Raw genomic sequence first — 18,353 nt, forward strand, 5'->3', positions numbered from 1 at the left:
TTCAATCTCCCTGGACACACAATTGCAGATCTAAAGGAGGCCATCCTGCAGCAAAAAAACTTCAGGACCAGACTTCAAAGAGAAACTGCTGAGCTACAGTTCATCTTCAAGTTTGACACAATCAACTCAGGATTAAACAAAGAGTGTGAATGGCTTGCTAACTACAAAAGCAGCTTCTCCTCTCTTGGTATTCACACCTCCAGATCAGCTACTAGAAGTGGGCCTCATCCTCCCTGATTGGATCCACCTCCTCATCTCTAGCCTGATTCTGGCCTGCATATTTATACCTGCCTCTAGAAATTTCCACTACATGCATCTGACAAAGTGGGTCTTTACCCACGAAAGCTTATGCTCCAACACTTCGGTTAGTCTATAAGGTCCACAGGACTCCTCGCTGCTTTTGAAGAATAGTGATGACCAGGGCTCGACAAATACAATCTACTCTCTCGTGGCGAGTAGATTGTAACCCGGAAGAGCTGGGTTCGGGCAATCTGCGCACGCGCAGATCGCCGGACAGTGTGGCTGGCGAGCGGGGCTCGCCGTGGTTCGGCGAGCCCTGGTGATGACTCAGAACAGATGTGACCTTTTAGTAGCACTGCTAAACCTGGATCCTTCTTAGTTAAAGTTTATTTCTAGTTCTGTAGTATAAATATTATACTCGTTTAGCAACTTGGATTAGTGTGATTGTCACCTCTGTACTTGAAGAATATGGCATGGTATCTAGCAAATGGCATTCAGACTTTCTCTTTTTTGACTTAATCCATGCAAAACAAAGTAAAATTTTAACCAAGTGACCTGCTTACGGCCTTATATAATCTTTCGAGGGATATATAAACCCTACTTGCTTTTTCAGAGGGTGAACTACAAGGATCAGAGTGGAACTAAGCTTTGCAAAACCATCCCCTTATGTATTCAAAGTTCATGGAATGGGAGTGTGGAATTTTCCCTCAATTGACAGAAAACTAAGAATGGTTGTATGGGAATTTTTGCAACAAAGGAGAAGCAACGTGCTAACACACTGTTATTTAGGAAGAATATAACTCACTGCCTCTTCTTGGGAGACTACGCCTTTAAGAATCCGCAGACACTATTTACCAACAGCTGACTTTTTCTAGGCAGTGGTGCACTTTATGGGTGTCTCTGAAGTTGTGAAACAGGATATAAGCCGGAGACAAATTAACATCTTTCTGTGTAGATATTTTGATTGCACATTTAGTTTTTACAAGTATCCTATTCAGGTAACACCAGATATTTGAGCCCCATCGTTTTTGCTTAACCAGGTGGCTAGTGCTGAATCTTTCAACCCAACACCATGAGTTTTGCTGAGCTCTTAGACCACGTCGGGGGCATGGGCCGCTTCCAAATCATCTATGTTATCTTACTGGCTCTTCCAGTTTTTATGATGGCCAGCCATAACCTCCTGCAGAATTTCACCGCGGTCGACTCTGAGCACCACTGCCATGTCCATATCAACATCAACGACACTCCTTACACCAACCTCAGTGGAATGATCGGTGCCAAGGACCTGCTCAGGGTTTCCATCCCCTTCGACAACAACCAGCAGCCAGAGAAGTGTCACCGTTTTGTCACCACTCAGTGGCAGCTCCTAGATCCCAACGTTACAGTCACAAACATAACCAAATTGGAGACTGAACCCTGTGCTGATGGGTGGGTGTACGAGAAGGACTTTTTCACCAGTTCTATCGTTACAGAGGTATGTGAGAGCAAGACCTGCTGCCATGTGGGTAACCAAGTGGGAAAAGGATGCTGACCCCATGGGGTGGAAGCTGGGGGTGGATGAGTGAAAATATGGTTGTTGGAAGCATGCCTGTTTCATAGATTTTTGCAACTAAGTAGCACTGTGGTATGGGCACAGGAGGTTATAATTTTGATCTATCAACCCTGCTCTTCCTAGTCTCTGATCTTAAAATTTGCATCAACCTACAGTCCCTGCACATCCATTGGCATCAGCTTGGTTTCACGGAACCTAAATCAGTGCAGAATTTCATCCAGGGCCATGTGTCATTCTCAGTTACATTCTGGCTCCTGGCGACTTCAATCCATGCAATTTCAAGTGGCTGCCCTGGCACAGGTGGTAAGGAAAGTGTGCAGGTCACAGCCTTTACGCTTCACAGAGCCTGGATTTCTTCAGTGCACAAGCACAAGGAAGCTGTGGTAGCACTGCTTGGGGTGGGAATTTGCCCATCTATTTTGCGTTTGGTGTCCTCTCATTTAAATTCGATGTAATTCTCTGATTCACATTAAAGAAAGCAAGAATGATGCTAAGAGTTAGCCCTGCTCTCCCCTAGATCTCAAAGGGCTTTACACTAGTGACTAATCTTTACTATCCCATTTCGCAGCTGGGGGAAACTAAGGCACGGTGAGGCTACATGACTTGCCCAAGGTCACAGCAAGTCAGTGTCAGAGCCAGGAGGAAAGATCCAGGTCTCTTGAACACACACTTCACTCCAAACCATCCACCTTACATAGGATCTTTCTCTTTGATCCTACATTTCTGTCTAAAGGATCCTAGCACTGCACAGATCCCAGCTGTGTTCAGAGACCAGCTGTGCCAGGTGCTACACAGACCCACGTTGGGAGTGAGGTCCTGTGCTGCCTGGCACTGCACAGAGCCCAGCTAAGACAGAGGACCCAATGGCTCAGACGCTGCATGGGCTCCAGCTCAAATCAGGACCCCACTGCTCTAGGCACTGCACAGGTCTCATAGATTGTGCCGTGCGACACACAGACCCCAACTGAGATTGGGGCCCACCTGTGCTGGGTGCTGCACAGACACAGAGCTAGAGACCCAAAGAATTTACAGCCTGAGTAGACAAAGGAGGGATGAGCCTCCCTCATTCTGCAGACAATGGACACTGAGGCTCAGCTAGAATGAGGTTGTGATGCCCTACAGATGACATTTCCCACCAGTTGTAGGTAGCTTTGGACGTTTATTGCATATATTAAAATTGATTGCAATGGGCACTGGATAGCCAAGTGCTGCCTGTGGTTTTGAAAACCTCAGCCTAAAGCACCAACTCTTTTGAGCCCCAGTCTGGGGCCTTAAACACCAGCCAGTCTTCATCCTGGAGCCAAGCTTTGTTTTCTCTTTCCCTGACAGTGGGACCTCGTGTGTGATTCCCGGCAGCTGAAGCAGATGGCTCAGTCCCTCTACATGGCCGGGATCCTGGTGGGAGGCATCATCTTTGGAGGCCTGTCAGACAGGTGAGGGTGATGTCGTTGTGAAACTGAGCAAGGCTGGTCCTGGGGGGAGTCAGGAATCTCGCGCAGGAGGAGAGATGTTGTGGTGTCTCTGTACGGGGCACTGGTACGGCTGATACCAGAATCCTGTATCAGTTCTGGTATCCACAACTCCACAAGGCTGTTGGTAGGTTGCAGGGGGGTTAGAGAAAAGCCAGGAGACTGAGGAAAGGCTTGGAAAAGGTGCCTTACAGCGAGACATTTGATCACAGTCTGTATGTTGGAGCCCCACAAATTCTTTTTATGATTTTTTTGGTGAATTGCTCGTGATTTTTATTTTGTTCATTTTATCCATGTGGGGGAGGGGAGGATTGGATCCTGCCCCTGAGGGTTGGCAGGTTCTGGAGGGGGACGGGGCCCTGCCACCAGGTGCTGGGAGGCTCTAGGGGAGACAAGTCTTCCATGCCCAAGTCTGCCCTGCACTCACCTTGCAGCTGTAACTCCTGAGGGTCTAGGAGGTGGGGCTGGGCCCAGCTCTTGAGTCAGGGTGCAGCAAGCTGGCACAGGGGGTCACAATGCTGCCCAGGTTTGACCAGGTGCCCCCCTGTTCAGAATAGGGAGCCTCACAGGCCAGGAGCTGCCACAGCAGGCTTGGTTTTTTGCTTTATTTTGTTTTATTTCACATTTGCAAAGAAGATGGGGCTCTGTATATAGGTACCTGCCTGGGGAGCAGAAATCTGGTAACAGCTTTTCCATCCAGCTGACAAAGGGCTAGATGGAAAGTGAAGCTAGACAAATTCAGACTGGAAATAAGGTGCAAATTTTAACAGCAAAAGGAATTACCCACTTGAACAACGGCCCCAGAGCTGTGGTGAATTCTCCATCCCAGGAGCTTTTAAAATAAAAATTGGATGTTTTTCTAACAGTCCAATACCAGCCAGGTGATGGGCCTCAGATTGCCTTCATCCATCCCTGAAGGTCTTGTCATTCGCAGCCACAGCACAACTGTCATGAAGTATTTTCATCAGTAACCTTTTGTCACATGCCACAGAGCTGGTTTTAGAGCAGGGACCTCCTGCCTGTTTGCCCATTCCCCTTGCTAGGAAGCCACAGACATCAATGGCTCCAAGAGTCCCTGGCACCAGGGTTAACTCCTACTCTGAAAACACTTTTCTCAGTCTCCTGGGTTTCCCTCACCTGTTCTCTTGGTTCTTTCGGGCTCAGGTTTGGACGCAGATCTCTCTTGATCTGGTGCTACTTGCAGATGGCCGTCACGGGCACGTGCTCTGCCTTCTCACCCAGCTTCACTGCCTACTGCATCTTCCGCTTCCTGACTGGAATGGCCTTCTCGGGCATCGTGATGAACGGTGTCTGTCTATGTAAGTGTGTCCAGCGCCTGCCACTCCAGACACAAGACAAGCTGGCTACTGGGGATGGAAGGAGGTGCCTTGGTCCAGCAGCTGATAAATGAGTCTGTGGAGGGATCACAGGGAGGCCAGAAGCACACACAGCATGGGTGGCATGGCCAAGATCTCAGCACTCAAAACCGGGAGTTAGATTTTCCAAAAAGTCCACCCTGGATTTCCCACGGCACTCAGCAGCTCACAGTGGCACATGGATTTGCTACAATCGATAAGGGCCTGAGCATGTTATTTAGGTGCTTAAATGGGTATTGTTCACCTCAAAATCTGGCCCTGGCCTCACTTCTGAAAAAGTGGTACCTAAATGAGAACTGAGTTCCCTAGAACAATCCCCCCCCCCCCACATGATCCCATAACAGAGATGCCACAATATGTCCTTTACAAAACAGGGCAGTTTCCAATAGCATACAGGTCCCCCCAAAATGGGATGGATGCTCAGTGGAGTAGGGTGCCATTGTTCAATAACAGATGCCACAATGCCTCTTTCACATAACCGGCACGAGTCATGAGCATCAGCTGGGAGCTACGAACTCCCTCCTCATTACTAAAAAGTCCCTTCCCTATACAGAATGTACTTGTCCTCCAGGGACTGGAGGGTCAGCCGGGTATGAGAAGCTAGTGGGACTCAGACTCATGTTACATAATAGCTGGGTACTGTGGCTGATGCATGTCAGGGTGCAGATATGCGCCACTGTGGGGCGTGAAAGCAGCTGCAGCCCTGCAGGGTACTGTACCACCTGCTGCCATAGGGAGGTTCTGGAGTATTTGCAGTCACGCTGAGGACAGTGCATCCTGCTGCCCCTGAGGAACAGGTGCTGCTGTAGCCCTGAGGGTACAGCATTGCTTGCTGTTACGGGGAGGGCTGGAGGTGCTGGAGGGTGCAGTACTAACTGCTGCCATGGGGAGGGCAGAGGGAGAGGCTCCAGCAGGGTGCGGAACCACCTATGGCCAGCAAGTGGGGCAGAGCTAGCAGGGGAAGGAGGCCGGAACAGGAATGCAGGTTCTGGGGAGCTATTTCATCTCAGCCTCACCGAGGCAGGTGTACACTGTTTGTACCTGCTTCCTGCTGCCTTCACCTGCACTTGTTCTCACCACTGGAGGACATCACCCCGAGGACAGAGACATTATTTTCCCTTTCTGTGTGTATCTCCCCAGCTGTGGAATGGACACCCACCCACACCCGGGCCATTGTGGGCACCATGTATGGCTACTGCTACACGACCGGGCAGTTCATTCTGGTAGGGGTGGCTTACGTCATCTCCAGTTGGCGATGGCTGCAGCTTGTGGTGTCTTTGCCCTACTTCATCTTCTTCATCTACTCCTGGTAGGTTAGCTCATCCTCATCCTTTCGGATCAGTCTCCTTCCAACCTGCCTTGTTCACTGAATGCAGCAATGAGTGAAATGTTAAGCAAGTAGAATAAACAGATTGAGTATCCTGATTCTCAGAAGCTTGCTCCTCGGTAGTTGCAACATGCTCTTCTCCAGCCTTGGCAAATGAAGTCTTGCTCCACTCACATCCATTCAAAACACTCCCGCAAAGATCATTTCCCTCTCCCGTGGCTTTGCTCAGGTCACCCCTCTTTGCAGCCTTCCAATGGCTCCCCATCTTCATTGCACCATACACAAAGTACTCACCTTCACATTCAAAGCTGTTCATGGCCAATGGCAGCGTAAGCATCTCATTTGTCCGCCACTAGCACAGGGCTAGTGATTCCCAACTCCAACTGGCCTGTGATGCCTGCCTCCACTGCACACTTGCTACATTTTGAAACAAGCACCTTTTGCGCTTTCACCCATGCTGCCCCCTGGGTGGAGTTCCCCTGTCAACATCATCTCATTGACCCTCCTCAAACCCTTCAAACTCTGCTTTGTGGCGAGGCTTACAAAAAACCCGACGTTGGTTAGGCTGCTGCTGATACTGTCTTGCAGTTTCCTTGTGCTCTTTTATCTGTCTGTAAGCTTGTTTTGTCCTTAGATTCTAAACGGTTTGGGGCTGTGACTGTCTTTTTGTTCAGCATCTGGCACAATGAAGGTCTTGCCCCATGACTGGGCCTTCTGGGCATTAGAGCAATACAAATAATAAATAATAATGAACAGAGAGCTATGAAAACTATGGAGTATCATACCTGGAATTGTTTCAGCAAACTAGAGAAGTGGCGAGACTAAGAATAAAGAAAGTTGATGATTTGATGTTTTTAATTTGTTTTCCATGAAAAATGACTCCTCCCCCCCCCAAAAAAAATTCTGTTTCCTTCAAAAATGTTCAAAGAAAGGAAACATTTAATTTTAGTTTCCAGAATTTTTGCTGAAAAATGACCATTTCTTTCTAATTCTAGCAATTTCTTTGATATAACAAACATTTCATTTCAATATTTTGGGGTTATTTTTTCAACTTTACTCCATTTACCAGTGGAAAAATGAAGTAAACAAACAAGAGGAAATAAAAAAAGCTCTCTCTAAATGGAAACAAAATGAACACTCTTGTTCTGTTGTAAATTTTTTTTAATATATTGTGAAAAATTTCAGATGAAACCAAACAGGGATTTACCCCACCCATAAAATCAATGCTAGGTTAATGTGAGGGGTTTATCTATCTTAAATACTCATCTGGCACCCATCATCACAGCACCTAGGCACAGCACAATGTTTAATATATTTATGCTCACAGCAAGAATGGGATGGCAAAAACCATAGCAGTTCTTGAAGCTTTGAAAATATTTCCCATCCTGAATCTGGCCAAAAGTCTAAAGTAGGAAAACTTTTGTCAATTGATAATGTGAAAAAATATTCAGGTTCGGTCAAACAAAATGTTTCCTTTTGATAATTTTGAAACTTTTATTTTTGATCTGAAGCTTTTTAATTTATTTTTTACCCTTAAATGAAGAAAAATGAACCAAAATGGTTGAAAATTTTAATTTTGACAAAAGTCAAATTTTGAAGCTTTTTCCATTTTTTTAAAAAATTGAGAGATTCATGGCAACCAACCTTTTCCTGTAGTCCGTTTCAGTTCAGACAAATCAGCATTTTTCAGTGGAAAAATATTTCACTAAAAAATGCCAACCAGCTGTAATCACAACAACTTTCTGTGGTAGAGAGCAGAGCTATTATCTTGTAATACAGATGAGCCATTTCAGACAGAGATAGACTAAGGCTTTATCTACCCTTGCACTTGATCGACCAAACTTTAGTCATTCACGGGGACTCAAAAAACCCCGCATTAATGAGAAAGTTTAGTGGTGGCAAGTGAAAGTGTGAACGCTGCTTTGGCTACAGGACCACTCACCTATCCACAAAATGAACCCCTCATTGGGGGTAAAAGTATTTTGCTGACAAAGGAGCTGACAAACAGCGTTCACACATTCCGATTTTTAGCAATAGTGCTGTGTTGACAGAGCCTTGTCGCTAAAAGCTGTGTAGTGTAGACATACTCCGAGACATGTCTTGCAACAGTGGCATAGGAAGTCAGCAGGGGAGCAAGGAATGGAAGCCAGGTTTTGGCCATATCACCCTATTCTTCCTTCCTGGTGCACTACCGAGTGCAGTACCGCCTGCAGCCACTGCACTGTCTCCTGGTGGGAATGGAGGTTGCAGTAACACCAGGCAGCAGGGGAAGGTTCCATTGATGCAGGTTCCATGGAGGCTATTCCACATGCCCACTGCTGCCTCTGTCACTGGTTGTGTCCTGCAACGCCAGCACCAGCTTTGGGCACTGCACCATGCACCGCTGGGGCAGATCCCAGTACAAGGAGATCCAGGCAGGTGTGTTTTCATCTCTTCTGTTTCCCAGGTGGTTTGCAGAGTCTGCCCGCTGGCTGGTGATGACTGGCAGACATGACCATGCAGCTCAGCAGCTCAAGAGAGTGGCCAGGATAAATGGGAAGAAGGAAGAAGGAGACAAATTCAACACAGAGGTAAGACTGGATCTCAAGAAAAGTTGAGAGCACCCACCAACTCCAGCAGCCCAGAGAGGCACATGAGAGAAGCAAGTATAATTTAGTGTAGCTGAGCTCATAGTATGAGGGCTCCACAGATGTACACCAGCAGTGCACCCAGCTGTAATATTCCCTGAGCAATATTTTCACCATGTCATGTCAGTGACAGCTCAGGCTTTCGGTATAACAGTCAATTTCACCATACTTTGTACATATGGAATCTCATTGTATCTTCTTTCAGTCTATCTACCTATAACTGTACACACACAACCATCTATCCAGCCATCTATCTATCTATCCATCTCTAGACAAACACCTATATTTTTATAAATGTACAGTCATATATGTAATTTTTCTATTAATCCCCATGCAGTCTATATCAGTGTTTCTCAACCAGTGATACAAGTACCTTTGGGGAGCTTGAGAGAAGTCTGTAGGGTACGTCAACATAACTGAAACTTGGAGAAAACTGAATTTTTGTCTTAAGTTTTACAGCACTTTATTGTTTTTGTACTTTTTATACACCAAAATTTCATTGCCCGCCCGGCTACAATTAAGTTGTTTAAACAAATGTGTTACAATAGAAGAAAAGAGCGGTGTGTCTGAAAACTGTAGGTACTGGGGGTACTTACTTTTTTTTTGAAAAAGGGGGTACTTATAATTTTTTAAAGGGGTACTTTATGAAAAAAGGTTGAGAAACACTGGTCCACACACACCACTGTATCCATCCACCCTCCTGCACACTCATCTACCTACATACATACCTATCCATCCATCCATTCCTAGATGTACACATTTTTTTGTCTGAGGCCTGTTCCAAGACAAGAATTTTGTCATCACTGGATGATCCAGAATCTCATCGCCTCTCATAACCCAGCTCTGTTTCCAAGCTTTTCCCTGACCATGGAGGCCCCATACTCTGTTACCCAGACCTCTGTTCTCTCTCCAGGCCTTGATATCCAACATGCAGAAGGAAATAGCCTCTTCAAAGAGCAGTTATACCTTCATTGACCTGGTGAGGACCCCTGTCATGCGCCGGATCTCCTGTTGCCTCTGCTTTGTATGGTGAGTCGGCTCATATGATCCCATAAAGAGGAAGCTGAGACAATGGTATGAATGAAAAAATCAGCAAAAAAAATATTTTGAGTTGAACAGGAAACTACTTTTCTTAATATTTGGCTAATCAAAAAATTGGAAAAAATCAGATGAAACCCAATGCTTTGATTTCAAATATTTTAAGATGTTTTTAAAATAAAAGCAAAGAACATTTTGAGATGAAAATCAAAACATTTTTATTTTTTATTTGGGATTATTTATTTTCTTAAACGCAAACAATTCAGCAAAAGGGACATGAACTCCTTGGCTGTGTCTACACTGATGCGATCTTGCGCCAAAGTGACCGCTCTTGCGCAAAAACTTGCTGCCTGTCTACACTGGCCACGTGTTCTTGCGCAAGTAAACTGACGTTCTAATGTATGAAATCAGGGCTTCTTGCGCCTGAACTGATGCTCCCGCTCAGGAATAAGCCCCTTGCGCAAGAGGCCAGTGTAGACAGGCAACATGAATTTCTTCCGCAAGAAAGCCCGATGGCTAAAATGGCCATCAGAGTTTTCTTGCGCAAGAGAGCATCTATACTGGCATGGATGCTCTTGCGCAAAAGCACATCTCTTGCGGAAAAGCACATGCCACTGTAGACGCTCTCTTCTGGAAGAGTTTTTGCAGAAGAACTCTTCAGCAAAGGGTTTTTGCGTGAGTGTTTTGATGTTGTTGCATCTGCATTTTGCACTGAAAAAAGTTTTAGATGAAAAATTTTGCTCAGCTCTACGAAGGCTGACAGATGCGCTGCGTCATCCCATGTCATGTCAGTGACAGCTCAGGCTTTCAGTATAACAGTCAATTTCACCTTGATTGACTATCCCCTAGGCCAACATTGTGCTGGGTCACAGCTCAGTACGTTTTAGTGAGTTTTTGGTAAATCCCATCTGGGAGACAGCAAGGGAAAACCATCATGAGGTGCTTCTACCCAGATGCAGAATCCTGGCTTCAGAAACTCCTATTTCTAGTATTAGGACACATTCCACATGCAGAGCCGGAGAAAGAACTCAGGTGTTCTTGGCTCCTAGTTTGTCCTGTGCCAGCTTTAGACCCCACTCGTCTCTGAGAACTATAAACAACAAAGTTCCCTCTTGCTCTAACCAGTAGGCCACACTTCTCCAAAACTGGGAATAGAGCCCCCCACAGTCCTGGCTCCTAGCTGCTTACCAGTCTAACTCATGAGAATATAATCTCTTCCCACAGTTATGAACAGGACCCAGTGCAGTCCACCTACTAGTCTACACTGCCACCCAAAGCAGCAAAGAGAACTCATGAGTCCTGACTCCAACCACTAAACACAATTCTAAACAGGAACATGCTTGTAATAAACTCAGTGGTAAGGACCCTCTGTGCATCAATCTCTGTCTGATTCATCCCAGGTTCTCCACTAGCTTTGCCTATTATGGGTTGGCCATGGACCTGCAGAATTTTGGTGTCAATATCTTCTTGATCCAGCTGGTCTTCGGAGCTGTCGATTTCCCAGCAAAGTTCATCTCGGTTCTCACAATTAGTTTCATCGGACGCCGGTTCACACAGGCCTGTGTCCTCATCCTGGCTGGACTCTCTATCATAGCCAACATCTTTGTCCCACAAGGTGATTACATGGTGTCCTGGATTTTCAGAGGTTGATACAGAGGCATTCAATCCTTTGTCATGTCAAAGGTCCAAAGCCTAGCTGACAAAGGCTATGTCTACACTGCAGGGGGGGTTCCAGGATACCTGCCACATCCAGAGAACGCGTTTGCATGTCCGCTTTTTTTTTTTGCGGATGTGCAAATGCGCTTTTTCGGAAACCCCTGTATTCTTCCTTCCATGAGGAAGAAGGGGGCTTCTGAAAGAGGGTTTTTTTCCGACATTTGGCCCAGTCTAGACGGGCCAAATGTTGGAAAAGCCTCTTCTGACAAAAGAATTGGAAAAAGCTATGCAAAACATGGAGCGCATTTTGCATAGCTTTTTCTGACAGAAACCTGTAGTCTAGACCTAGCCATAGTCGGCAGCAGGGGAGGGAGAAGAACGAATCCAGTGCTACTCAACATGTGGCCCGAGGACCACATGCGGCCTGTGGCCCGTTTGTTTGCAGCCCACGGTGTGGTTTGGGTTTATGTGGGGCTCAATATGCAGTCCACAGGTGGGATCCTTTGAACATGCCCTCCACTGGGAACACATTCCACAACAGCAAGGCATCTCCCAGGTGGGGTGAGTACTGAAAGACACAAGTGAACAGGCTGGCTGGAACAGATAGGTACAGGGTGTCGGTGTTTCTAGCTCCCAGGGAGGAAGTGCTGGAAGCGCTGCGTGAAAGAAACTATTTGCATATATATATTTGCAACTTACATTGTGGCCCTTAGCATGTGCTGTGGGTATCATTGTGGCCCCCAGGGCTTCCAAAGTTGGCTAATCTGTAAGAGCTAAAGGACTCAAGGCCACCGATAAGGCCACAGCTGTGTACTATGGTTGCAGAATCGCCTGCTGCTGCCAAGGATAGAAGCAGCTGGCATATGTTTATGACTCCAGTAGCCATGGCACTGCCCCATGAAGCAAGCTGAGACACACATTCAGCCTGAGCAGGGCTGGTCTGTTGCAAGATGGTTGCAAAATGGATGCTCCTCTTGCTGTCTGTGAAGTGTGACAGACACAGTTTCACAAAGCTGGCTGGAAGGTTATTAGTATTTGATCACGGGGCGAGTCGCTGCACAGACTCTAAGGAAGATCAGGCTTAGCACTGTACTAATAATGAGATCAGGGACCCTGGTGCTGAGCAGTGCACACACCTGAAGTGAGAGAGAGGCCCTTCCACACAGAGCTCACCATCTAAATAGGCACAATGCAGAAAGGAAGATCATTTCTAGGTGGCAAACTGAGGCACAGATCCTGTAAATTAGCTCAGCTCCATTGATTTCTTGCCCCTTTTGGCTTTCATGGAGCAGCTGGGGATTTGACTCCATTGACACCAATGGAGTCACAGTCAATTTTCACCAGCTGGGAATCTGGTCTCGCTGGCACTAGTGGAACTACAGATGATGCGGGGGATACATCCCATTGGTTCCCTGAGCTTTTCAGCTTTTTTTCGCATGCTTAACCCTCCTCCACTGTGTGCTTCTCCCAAGATCTGAAGACCGTACGTACGGTTCTGGCTGTCTTTGGAAAAGGCTGTCTTGCTGCCTCCTTCAACTGTGTCTACCTCTACACAAGTGAGCTGTACCCCACAGTGGTTAGGTATGTGGCAAAAACTCAAACAGTGCAGCTCCAACTTCCCCTACAGCCCAGCAGAACAAAAAAGGACCAGGGCCAAGGGGCTAGTGATTAAAATTGGTCAGGAATTTTTCATCACAATGTATTTTTCTTTTGGAAAAGGCTGTTTCATCAAAGACAAAGCTTTTCATAGGAAGGGGCTGCTTGGAAAATAATTGTGGGGTGTGTGTGGGGGGAAACAGGGTGGAAATTACATTTCCAAATGAAAAAGCCCATTTTCCCAGGTGGAAACAGCTGTGCATTTTGGACTGTGTCAGCTAGCTCTAGTCAATAAAAGACAACGATGCTTGTACTGACACATCACAAGGGTTGAAATTGAAATGAAGACATGGGATGGACCCAAACCAAAGGGGTTTTATATTGGTGAATTCACAGTGATATTTGAAATGTCAATAGTTCATCCTGATTGGGAATGACAAGAATGTTTGAAATCTCAGAAATGATCATGGGACAGGAAACCCCTTTCCTGACCAGCTCTCCTAGTGATGTTAGGGGATGCCCACGTCAGGATCCCAAAGTGGGCCTGACTCTCCACAATTGCTGAGGATGTGCCACCTGAAAAGGGAGAGCCCTCTGAGGCATCTCAGTCTTGCCACACAAAATTGCCCTTCTGCGAACTAAGAACTGCTGCATCAGCTCAAAGATCTAGCTAGCCTAGTCCCAGCTGCAAGAAACTCTGCACTTGTGGGGTCAACTACCCCCAGTAAATGTCTCATTTGTCCCCATGGTGCCAGGTGCTGCACAAACTCTGACTTGGATCAGGGTCCCCATTGTACCAGGTGCTGGCCAAACACAGTGACAGCAGTCTCTGTGCTTCACAATCACAGTAGACAAGGCAGATTGAGGGTGATAGGGGAAAGAGATTAATGCAGAGGAGGAAGGGAGTTGCCCAAGGTCATACAAAGGGTCAGTGGCAGAGCAGGGAAAAGACCCCTGGTATCCTGTCTCCCTAGTCACTATGGGCACATCCAAACTACATTCCTCTTCCAAAAGAGGAAGGTAAATGAGGCCAATTGAAAATTCAAATGAAGCATGGATTTATAAATCTCACGCTTCATTTGCATAATCACGGGAGAGCCCTTTTTCGAAAAAGAAACCACAGTCTAGATGAGGTTCTTTAAAAAAAAAACAACCCTTTTTCGAAAGAACCCGTACTCCTGAAAAAATGAGTATGAAAAGGCACTCTCCCGCGAGTATGTAAATGAAGCGCGAGATTTGTAAATCCGCACTTCATTTGAATTTTCAATTGGCTCATTTACATTCCTCTTTCAGAAGAGGAATGTAGTTTAGACATAGCCTCTGAGTCCACAGGGTTTGACTGACCGTTACTACTCAGCTTATTGCGTGTGAACTCCTTAACCCAGATTCATCTCAACTCTGTGGCTTAAGCTAATAGCTCTGTTTGTTATCTTCTTTACTATATATTTTAGTATCTGCATCTGTCTTTCTGTCTGGCTGTCAGTGAGTCTGTTTGTTCAAGTACTCCTAAATGGTAAGAGCTAGGCTCACCACATTTGATGTGCAGCTTCCTCTTACCATAACTTTAGAGAAGGTCAGGGTTTGATTGTGCCAGGGCAATGGGGTGTGCCTGGAATTTGATTGTTTCTCAGAAAATGGAAAGGGAGGGGTGTGGTAGGTGGGCATTATACTGCAGAATGACCACAGGGGGGGCATCAAAGGGCCAAGATGAGGATCAGGACAGCTATCACCCCATTGGGCCAACAGGCAGCTGGGGTGAAGAAAGGGACAGCTATCTACTATGTATCTCAGAGTGTTTGTTTGTGTGTCTGTGTGTCTTTCTGTCCCCCACCCAGGGGACATGCGCCCTCCCCCAGCTGTGCTCACTGCAGCTGCAGTGGCCATGGACAGGCGCTTCTCACCTGGCCCCAAACTGCTGCAGTGAGAGAGGCCTGGGGTTGCCCACCCTTCGTCATTCCCACCCCAAAGCAATGATTTAAATGAAGAAAAACAAAACTTACTTGAGTTAAGGACCTGAGCAACGCCGAGAAAATCTTCTAATGTTTTCAAATTCACAGACAGACCGGCATGGGCTTGACCAACACTATGGCACGTCTGGGCAGCATGACTGCCCCATTGGCGAAGATGTTAGAGGATTACATGCCCTCCCTGCCACTCATCATTTATGGGGGTGCCCCAATCATCTCCGGCATCACAGCTGCCTTCCTGCCAGAGACACTCAATGTGCCATTGCCTGAGACTATAGAAGAAGTGGAGAGACAGTGAGTAGAATCAATGAAAGGCAGGAACAGTGGCCATGATGCATTAGTTGAGAGGGGCGTGCTTTATGATACAGACAAGGATCCACTGAGAGCAAGAGAGTGAGGGAGCTCAAGCGATGATAGACAGACAGATAGATATCTGACCCCATTGATTCTGATGTGGCTATGGATAATTTACACCGGGTGGGATCTTGCCCCATTAGCATGTTTTAAGCCAAATACAACTCTTGATACTTGTCTAAGTGTTAATATTTATTGATTCTTTTTTATTAAGATCCAAGCATCTGAGAGATGAGGAACAACAAATGAAGATCCTTCTGAAATCCACCATGCCAGACCCAGCCAAGGAAGCCAGTTAAGGAAAGAAAAAATTAGCAACCATTGTAGGGCAATGGGTAATTTTTTCCAAAAGTGCTTTAGGAGCCTATATTCCATTTTCAGCAGTGACTTAGCCACTTCATGAGAGTTAAGTGCCTCACCTACCTCACATTTGAAAATGTGGCTCCAAATCACTTTTGAAAATGGGGGCTTAGGCACTTTTGAAGATTCTCCCCTGTCTGTTTTACTGTTTTAATCACACCAGAAGTGTGCAGGCATCAGTGATAACTCTGTAGGGGTTCAACTTGCACTTAATGCAGCGAATTAACCTCTTCAAACAGCATATTGACCCCCCCCCCAAAAAACAGCAGGAATTGGGACCTGCTGGTGTGCAAAGTGGGAGACATGAATCAATTGCTCTAGGTGGCTCTGCCATGAGGTCCAAAACATGGAGTAGCACTTGGGATCCAACACATGGTACCCAACAATTCAGCAAATACTTCCAGGGCCATTTCCATTAGGTGAACCTAACATTTAACCGGTTAACAGATTAACCAGGATTTTACATCCCTACTATGCTCCACTCAGAGTACAAGGGTTTAAGAAGAAGAAAACAACTAGGGATATTAAATATTGGTTAACTGAATAGTCCATTAACCTCATGAATTCTTATTGGTTAGTCGACTATTCTATAGTCCCTGGGCAGCCCATGTCTGATGGGGAGGGGTGTGAGCTCCTGGACCCAGCATGAGCTGAAACTGAGCTGGGCTGCCTGCCTGCCTCCTAATACTCTTTAAATACAGGGCCACAGCGGGGGTAGGTTCAGGACCCAGTGCAAGCCAGGACTGAGCTGGGCTGCTCACCAGCGTGCTAAACAATTTACTGGCAAGGGGTGGGGGGAAATGCATGTAGTCTATAGTATTGACCTATGAGCTTTTGCTTATCGTTTAATCAGTTAATTGACTACACTATTACCTCCCTAATCACTACCCTGCAGTGGGCAGATATGAGAGAACCTCTCCATTATCAAGTCACATCCTGATCTTGAACAGTCACTAAAGTTGGGCAAATAATGGTTTTTTCCTTGGTTTAGAAAAATCCATTTTGGCTGCAAATAAGAACATAACATAATGTAAGAACGTAAGATTGACCATAGTGGGTCAGACCAAAGGTTTATCTAGCCCAGTGTCCTGTCTTCCAATAGTGGCCAATGACAGATACCCCAGAGAGAATGAACAGAGCAGGTAATCATCTAGTGATCCATCTCCTGTCACCCATTTCCAACTTCTGACATAGGCTAGGGACACCATTCCTGCCTATCCTGGCTAATAGCCATTTATGGACCTAGCCTCCATGAATTTATCTAGTCTAGCTTTTTTTAAACCCTGTTAAACACCTGGCCTTCACAACATCCTCTGGCAAAGAGTGCCACTGGTTGACTGTGAGTTGTGTGAAAATGAAATTGTTCAAAATTTCCAGCAAATAGAAAAATGTAAAAAATTTGTTTTTAATTAAATATTTTGCTTTGATTCCAAACTACTTTAAAACTTTAGTATTTTTTATAAAACAACAATTAAAGGAAATTTCCAAACTAAGTTGCTTCAGGTTGGAAAATCAAAACATTTAGACTTTCAACAACATTTACCACTTTCTCCCTTCCTCGCAATAAATAATTCAGCAAAACCAACATGAACTCATGAACCATTGCAGTGTCACCAAATCTGCATTTTCAAACAAAACCAGTTTCAGTTGAAAAATTTTGCACTATTCTACTAGACACAGATTTTGAGGGGGGGGGGGGGTAAGGCCTGACTCATGAGGTTTGTATGACTTCGAAATCTCTTCTTTGTATTATTGATATTCCTGTTATCCAGATAGATGTCCAGTTCTCCTTTGCATCTTGCTAAGTCGTGGCCTTAGTGTCATCCTGTCTCAATAAACTCCAGCCTAACACTGTCATGATAGAAATATTTCCTTTATTCCATTTTGAAAATAGGAAAGAGAACCCAGGAGTCCTGATTCTCAACTTCCTCTGCCCTGATTCACTAATTTCACTTCCCTCAGAGCTGGGAATCATGTCTACCAATCCTCCACCCCCAAACACATACCGGAAAAACTGAAAACGGAATAGTATTCCGTTTTAAGCAGTTCCGGAAATTTATGCCAGTGTAGACACAGCCATACAGACTCTAACCCACTAAGCTCCAGCGGTGAAAGCAACATAACATTTTTTACAGGTACTGCCTTATCAGAACCCCAAGTCCCTGCCAGCTCTTTAAATAGCTTCCTTAGCCAACCCTTGCTAGAGCTGCGCACCAGGGTTCACCTGCTTACTTTCGCCTCTGCGAAGCTTCCATCCCATTCCAAAGCTGAGAATGGAACCCCAGAGTCCTGACTCCTAGCTCCACCTGCTCTAACCATTAGATCTTACTCTCCAGCCAGAACTGGGAATGGAATCTAGAAGTCCTGACCCTCCTTCCTACTTCTCTGACCCGCTAGACTTCATTCTCCTCTCAGAACTGATAACCAAACCCAGGGGTCCTGAATCTCAGCCTCTACCACTCTAATCATTAGACGCTACTTCCCTCACAGAACTGGAAATAGAACCCAAGAGTGCTGATGCCTAGCTTTAACCACTGGACCACTCAGTTACACCCATAGCAATCAAGATGGAGGGACTGACTACAGCTTGAGCAGACATACCTGAGCTACCTTTAGTCTCGCTAGCTCAGGTACCAGAGCAGTACGTCGGCACAGACTGTACAAGTCTGTCTGGAACCCAGAGTCATTATTTGCAGGACTAGCCCACGCTGATGCATGCGCTGCTTAGCTTCACTGTTCTTGGAGCCAAGGAAGCCAGATTGAAAGTACGTCTGCTCGGGTTGCAATCTTA

General features: G+C 45.9%; 1 protein-coding gene across 1 annotated transcript; it reads left to right on the top strand.

Annotated features, from left to right (window-relative positions):
- The first annotated feature begins 841 nt into the window (after positions 1-841).
- On the top strand, positions 842-17,417 carry LOC102460551 (solute carrier family 22 member 6-A-like). Its single transcript, XM_006136594.4, has 10 exons — positions 842-1,714; positions 3,122-3,225; positions 4,426-4,580; positions 5,778-5,946; positions 8,411-8,534; positions 9,505-9,620; positions 11,030-11,244; positions 12,758-12,866; positions 14,939-15,142; positions 15,417-17,417. Exons 1-10 carry the CDS (start codon positions 1,313-1,315, stop codon positions 15,499-15,501), a joined length of 1,683 nt encoding a protein of 560 aa, XP_006136656.2. The 5' UTR covers positions 842-1,312; the 3' UTR covers positions 15,502-17,417.
- The last annotated feature ends 936 nt before the right edge of the window (positions 17,418-18,353 follow it).

The sequence above is a fragment of the Pelodiscus sinensis genome, chromosome 11 (assembly GCF_049634645.1).
Source record: "Pelodiscus sinensis isolate JC-2024 chromosome 11, ASM4963464v1, whole genome shotgun sequence".
In the NCBI taxonomy this organism is placed as follows: Eukaryota; Metazoa; Chordata; order Testudines; family Trionychidae; genus Pelodiscus; species Pelodiscus sinensis.